At 54.1% G+C, this 6,875-nt stretch overlaps 1 protein-coding gene across 1 annotated transcript; it reads left to right on the top strand.

The window, feature by feature from the left end:
- The first annotated feature begins 1,741 nt into the window (after positions 1 to 1,741).
- Positions 1,742 to 6,262, top strand: KLF4 (KLF transcription factor 4). The gene is made up of 5 exons (XM_071730535.1): positions 1,742 to 2,170; positions 2,250 to 2,367; positions 2,495 to 3,401; positions 3,492 to 3,656; positions 5,159 to 6,262. Exons 1-5 carry the CDS (start codon positions 2,166 to 2,168, stop codon positions 5,332 to 5,334), a joined length of 1,371 nt encoding a protein of 456 aa, XP_071586636.1. The 5' UTR covers positions 1,742 to 2,165; the 3' UTR covers positions 5,335 to 6,262.
- The last annotated feature ends 613 nt before the right edge of the window (positions 6,263 to 6,875 follow it).

The raw sequence follows: 6,875 nt of genomic DNA, 5'->3' as shown, positions 1-6,875 counted from the left end.
GTGGTTCCTGGCACATCTTCTGACAAGACATGGACTTTGTGCAGAAAAAAATCCCTATTTTCTATTGCCAAAGTTATTAATAATTAACATTTGTTGCACAGAACTGGTAAAACCAGTTTGCTAAAATAAAGCCGGGCATTTTATTATTATTTTAGGGCTTAATTTAGTCATCATCAGTTACTCGTGCTCATGTTTGCAAATTACGCAGGGCAGGGACTTCACCCCTCTGGCCCGACCAGTTCTGGAGAGCGGCCGGCAGCATAGACGGGCAGCTCAGCCAGAGGCGGAAGACCAGGGGCGAGAGGCAGCGCGGGAGGGCCGGGAGCGGCGGGGTCGGGGACCAGTGCTGCCAGGAGCGGCAGGGCGAAGGGCAGCGGAACGGGAGGTCCCTCCGGTTGGGCTGAGCCCGCCGCAGGCCCAGCGTTGCGCCTTGCCGGGCTGGCGGGGTTACACCGCCCGAGGGGGCGGCCGCGGGGCCGGTGCGGGAGCCCGGCGGGTCCCCCTGAGGCCGTGGGAGCGGCGGCTGCTCGCCGTTGCCCTCTGGAGGAGCCGGGCTGCCGCTCCCGCGTCCCCGCCGACTTCCCGTCGGCGAACCCGGTCTTTTCTTCGGGTTTTCCATGGAGATCGGTTTTGCTCCGTGGCTATTTTAGAATTATTTTTAATTCCACCATTATTTTTGTTCGGAAGATCTCCAGCATCGCACCCACAGTGCCAAACAACCCTCTCACCCGCCAGCCGTCCCGTCCCTGGGGGTTCCCGCCGGCACGCAGAGGCATCGCCGTCCCCGCTGCCCACCCTGCCCTGTCGCGGGCCCCCACCGTGGGGACTCTCGACTGCTCCCCTCCCCTCCGCCGCCGGCAGCTGCTCGGCCCCGGCGCCGCTCGGCCCCCTCCCCAAACCGGTAGGAGCCTTACGACGAGAAAGTCAATCAGACAAAAAGTCCATGATCGGCACAAAGCAAAAATGATAAAGGGTCCCGCTGTAGGGGGAACACTTCAGAAGAAATTTAAAAAAAATAATAATAGTAATAATAATAATAAAATTTAAAATAAATAAATAAAAAAAAAACGCGAGGAAAAAAACCCAGAAGGTATGAAGGACAAAATAAGAAAGGAAAAGGCGAAGCCCGGCTTTCGGGTCGTCTCATGCCATTTGGTTTCGTGTCGTGCCGTGTCACAGTACTCCTGACGGCACCCCGCACGCGCCGCGACGGCAGGGAGCGGTGTCACGCCCCACAGACGCTCCGGCTCCACACGAGACCGTGACTCCCGAGCAGAAGCGAGCGCCCGGCGGGGACGGTGGGTCGGGCGGGGCGGGGCGGGGCGGGGCGGGGAGGCGGGTGGGGACGAGTCGGGGCTGTGAGGGGCACGCGCGCTTCCCTCTCCCTTCCCCTCCCCCGAAGGTGCGTGAGCCCCCACAGCGCGCGCTCACCCCCAGCCCTTCTCTCCCCTTCCTTCTCTCCCTCCCTCTCCCCTTCCCTCTCTCCCTGTCCCCCTTCCTCTCCCTCTCTCGGCTGAGCGTCACACGCCGCACGCGGCAGTAAGAGGGGCGCGATCGATGGGCGGGGCTGGAGCCCCCGCTAGCTCCGTGCGCCCCCTCCTCCCCCCGCCGCGCGAGCGCGCACCGCCCTCTCTCCCCACGTGTCAGTTTGTTTTCGCCGTCGCCCCGGCGACGGTGGGCGGGGCGGGCGTGAGGTGAGGTTATAAGATGGGCGGCGACAGCGAGCGCCCGGCAGTGCCGAGCGGGGCGCGGCGGTGGCAGCGGGAGCAGCAGTGGCATCATTAGGAGTAGAAACAGAAGTGTACGGGTCGGGCCGGCCTCTTCGTCCTCACTGGCACCACCGCGGCCCGTCCGTCCCGCCCGGCTCCCCCATGGCCGCGGCTCCCTGGGAAGCACTTCGTGCCGCCGCCCTGCCTATGCCGGAGCCGCGTTGCCGGGCGGCGGCCGCTTCCTCGCAGCGCCGCTAGCGCCGAGTCTCGATCGCCTTCATCTCCGGTAACCCACTGAGGAAGGGCACTCCCGAGGCACCACCCCGGCGCCGCTGGGCCGGCTCTCGGCGGCTGGACGGCTGGACGGCGTGTCCCTGCCAGCCTTCCTCCCTCTTCCCTCCGGCGGCGCTGGGGACCACGGCGGCGGCAGCAGCTCGGCGTGACGCCCCGGCGCGGATGCGGTGGGTGTCAGACGCGGCTCCCAGACTCCCTCCCTCGCCGCTCCTCCCGCTTACGCCGCTGTGCTCTCCCCACCCGCAGGCAGCCCCCCGGCGAGTGCGAGATGGCGCTTAGCGGCACGCTCCTCCCCTCCATCGCCACCTTCGCGGCGGGCGCCGCGGGTCGCGAGAAAGCGGCGCGGCCCGCGGGCCCCGGCAACGTGAGTATCGGTGTCGCGCCGTCGCGGGCCAGCCGGGACGGGGCCAGGGCAGGGGTGGTGGGGGCCAGCTGGGGAGGGTGAGGCGCGGCAGTGGGCCGGAGGCTAAGCCGTGCCCCTCTCCCCGCAGCGCTGGCGGGAGGAGCTGTCGCAGCTGAAACGGCCGCCGCCGGCGCTGGCGGCGCGGCCCGTGGAAGCGCCGCCGTCGGAGCTGGAGAGCGCCGCCGCCCTGGGACCGCGTCGCGACGCTGAGGAGTTCAACGAGCTGCTGGACTTCGACTTCATTCTCTCCAACTCCCTCATGCACCAGGAGCCCGCTGCTGCTGCCGTGGTGGTGGCCCCCGCCCCGGCTCCCACTGCCAGCCCCTGTCCAGCCGGTCCCTTTGCCTACCCGCTGTCCCGGCCCGAACCCGCCGGTCTCATCTACAGCGGCGGCGGCCGCGATGGAGCCCCCGCTGCCGGGCCCGGCGCCCCCTTCAATCTAGCTGACATCACTGACGTGTCTCCCTCGGGAGGCTTCGTGGCTGAGCTCATGCGGCCCGACCTGGACCCGGTATACCTGCCGGCGGCGGCGGCGGCGTTGCCTCCCCTGGGCAGCCTGCAGGGCAAGTTCGTTGTGAAGGCCGTGGGCGACTACAGCCATCCGGGGCTCAGCCCCAAGAGTGGGCCTCCAGCTGCTGCCCCGCCGCCCGGCACCGAGGGCCCCGGGGCCCCCTACAGCCCCCTGCCGCGGATGTGCCCCAAGATCAAGCAGGAGGCCACTCCGACGTGCACCCTGGCCCCAGCACCGCCACCACCACCACATGGAAGCGGCTCCCGAGGAGTCCCCCAGCATGATTTCTCCCTGGGACGCCAGCTTCCCGCCCGGACTACACCTTCACTGGCCCCCGAGGAGATGCTGAGTGGGAGGGACTGTTTAACCACTGCCCCGGGGCTGAGCCACCCACCACTGCCACTGCCCCCCGGGTATCCCCCAGCCCCCGGTTACCCCACCTTCCTGCCTGAACAGCTGCCGCCTGGCACGCTCCAGTACCAAGGTGAGTCCTGGTGCTTCGGTGGTGGGTGTGCTGGGCCACCTGCTTGGGAGCTGGCCATGGCCATGCTCATTCCTCCCTGTCTGCCTCTAGAGCTGATGCCACCAGGGAGTTGCGTGCCTGAGGAGACCAAGCCTAAGAGGGGACGCCGGTCGTGGCCTCGGAAGAGGACGGCCACACACACTTGTGACTACGCGGGCTGTGGCAAAACCTACACCAAAAGCTCTCATCTCAAGGCACATCTGCGAACCCACACAGGTTAGTCCCTGTACGTGGGTCATTGGGTAGCTGTGGCGTGAGGCAGGCCCCTTAGACAGTTAAGACAGGGAGAGGGGTGCTAAAAGTAGCAAGGGGTAACCTTTTTCTGCTGAATTTCTGGCCTTTTCTTCTTCCCCACTTGGCTACATGAAATGCTGTGCAGTCTTTACTTACTGGCTTGGCATTTTGCTTAATGGTTCAGAATGACTCAGTTGGGGGAGCAGACGGGTTTCTTGAAAAGGCAAAGCTTTTTTGCTCCTCTTGCTGTTTGGCTGGGTAATTAGCAGGTAGTTGGAAGTCAGATGGGCTTTGTTGCTCTGTGTGGTGTTGCTCCGCTTCTCAGAGGGGAACAGACCTCCCTGTAAGATACTCTTTTCTGCTTTTGGTTAAACCCTTCTCTCTCTTATTGTCTTGGTTTGCTCTCTAGTGCAAGAGATTGCACACCTCTATGAGCTGCTGTTCCCTTTCTGAGGAAACTGTCGTGGACCTTTCATGAGTGGGGCTTTCAGACGTGTCAGCAGCATGGATGGGATGCCTTGCCTATGCATGGGGGCACATCTTCCCCTGTACTGGCACCAAGGAGGCAGAATTTAATGGCTGATTTGCTACTGCTAAAATTCAGATAAAATCTGCCAAAACATGTATCTGAGCCTGAGTTCAAACCTAAAGTATGCAGCTGAATGTGGTGTTGCAGTAGCTAAGCTTGTGAAAGCAGGTACATGATGAGCAGTTTCACCAGTGTGGGCATTCCGTAATAGTGATTAAATAACCTGGGAATTTGCATAATTTAAATCCCTGTATTATGAACTGGATTTGAAACTTTCTCCTGAAGAGGAGATGGGGAAGGGAGAAAGTACTGGTAGTGCTGAAGTTAAGCTATTTCTTCAGCTAATAGCACCCGGGGGTGGGGGGGGTAAAGTCATTCAAGTAAAAAAGAGTTAGTCAAGTATTTCTTTCACAAGCCAGTCTGCATTGTTTCTAGTAGGTGAAAGAGGGGGAATTAGTAATTGTCAGGGAAACTCATCGTGCCATCAACAGTAGTTTTGTTATAGTAAAGACAGTAAAATTGAGTTCTTAATCAAGCTGAATTGACAACAGTATCCAGCTGTTTTTAATTCTTAGACCTGCAATTATCTAAATGAATTATATCTGCTGAGCTATTTCTGGTTTGATTGTACGTTAGCTGCCAAAAATACTCTATTATTGCCTGAGCTTGTGTGTTCTGAAGCCTTGTGAGCAAGAAAAACAGTGGAAATTAGTATTTTAGTGAATATTTCTGTGATGCTGATGTCTTACAGTAACTGTACATTTTGAAAAAAGTGTTGACTCTGTTAGCCTTTGTAGTTTGTTTCCATCTGATTGAAGAAGGTGCTTGTATTTTCTTTTAGGTTGCCCTTTTTCTTATCCAGGGCAACGTGTGCTTCATGAAAGAAAAATGTTAGGAGTGGTAGCCGTGAAAAAAAAAAACTGACTGCTGTGTTTTATTTTCTGTACTATTAAAGGTGAAAAACCTTATCACTGTGACTGGGAAGGCTGTGGCTGGAAGTTTGCCCGATCCGATGAACTTACTCGTCACTACAGAAAACACACAGGCCACCGCCCTTTCCAGTGCCAGCGGTGTGACAGAGCATTTTCCAGGTCGGACCACCTTGCCTTACACATGAAGAGGCACTTTTAATTGGAAGCAGTGGATCTTACCCGACTGCCAAAGAGATTCAGTATTTACAGCACAAGGACTGTCTTCGCAAGACTGGGAGAGCGCAGTTTAAGCACTACAGATAATCAAATTGAAGTTTTCCAAAGAGTGGGAAAGAGGGATAATTGCATACAGACATTGCAACTTTGTTATACATATACATTGAAAAGAAAAATGAACAAAAACTTTGGGGTCAATGACTGGATCTTCTATCATTCCATTTGTAATTCCAACTTGAATTATTTCCGGACTACAAAATGCCAAGGAGTGACTGGATGTCACAGATATCAGGGTTAAGCAGACTGTGTGTAGTTCGGAGGGTGGGGATATTATTACACAGGGAAATTACTTTCCCTTGATTTTCTTCCAATGCAATATTAGATGTAAATGTCATCTTATATTCCTTTTCTTTTTTTTTCCTTCTAAAAGCCATTATGATAAAAAAGGAGGAAAAATTCAGGTACAGAATTATATTTTAAAGCCTATTTCATGGTGCTTAGTGACTGTTGGTTCTAGAGGTACCAAAACCAGGAAGCCAAAGTTCTCAAACTGCTGCATATCTGACAAGGGAATATTTTTTCTTCTGATTGCCAATTATGACCTAAATCAGGTAAATAAACCTGATTTATCTTTAAAAAAAAGAAAATAAGTTTATGCAGACAGTCTGTAATGCACTGTGGTTTCGATGTGCAATAGTTTGTACAATGGTTTATTCCCAAATATGCCTTAAGCAGAACAAATGTTTTCTATATAGTTCTTTACATAATAAATATGTAATATAAATTTAAGCAAACTTCTATTTTGTATATTTGTAAACTACGAAGTAGAAATGAACATTTTGTTGGAATTTGTATTTTGCATATTCAAGTGGAAAATGCGTTTTAAATAAACCTATAATATTTTATCTGAATGGTTCCCATAATTTTCTTGTCTGTGGGTATGGCGAAAGAAGGCTTATTAAGCATTTGTTGGTGGTTGCCTAGGTAGTTTCCTAGGACAGGGGAGGTTGTGTCTGGCTGTGAACACTTGTGGTCTCGGGACTGAAAGATAGGATTGTATTAAGGGCAGTGCTGATGTAACATCTTTTTAGGGGAAAAAGTGTACTGAAAATTTTTACTCTGAATACCAAATTGTCTGTTAACCTTTGTGATGAAATGGCAATTTACCATTTTTAAGGTGACTGCATTACTGTTAGAGGAAATACATCAGTTGGAACCCACATGCATATTCAAAGATAAAGTTCTAGACATTTTTTGTAGTGGTCTTTACAGCATGAACAATTTCTAGCTACATTTTCTCACACTGTTCAGGTAAGCTGTAACTCCTTTCACATGAATGAAGCAAAATCAACCGAGTAAACTTGAAAAGAATGAACTTGACTCAAGGAGTGTGCATAAAACACCTTTTCAAAATTGCATGGAGCTTCAACTGAAACCTGTTCTGTCCAGGGAATAGAATAATTTGGCAATATCTGAAGAGCAGTACCTTTGGGAATCCATGTGCACATTCATAGCTTGGGAAAG

Source organism: Heliangelus exortis, chromosome Z, assembly GCF_036169615.1.
Source record: "Heliangelus exortis chromosome Z, bHelExo1.hap1, whole genome shotgun sequence".
Taxonomy (NCBI): Eukaryota; Metazoa; Chordata; class Aves; order Apodiformes; family Trochilidae; genus Heliangelus; species Heliangelus exortis.
This window is presented reverse-complemented; position numbering and strand designations above follow the sequence as displayed.

Coding starts and splice junctions, on each gene's coding strand:
- KLF4 (XM_071730535.1), top strand. Junction 3,402..3,491: donor TGGCACGCTCCAGTACCAAG/GTGAGTCCTGGT, acceptor GTCTGCCTCTAG/AGCTGATGCCACCAGGGAGT. Junction 3,657..5,158: donor ACATCTGCGAACCCACACAG/GTTAGTCCCTGT, acceptor GTACTATTAAAG/GTGAAAAACCTTATCACTGT.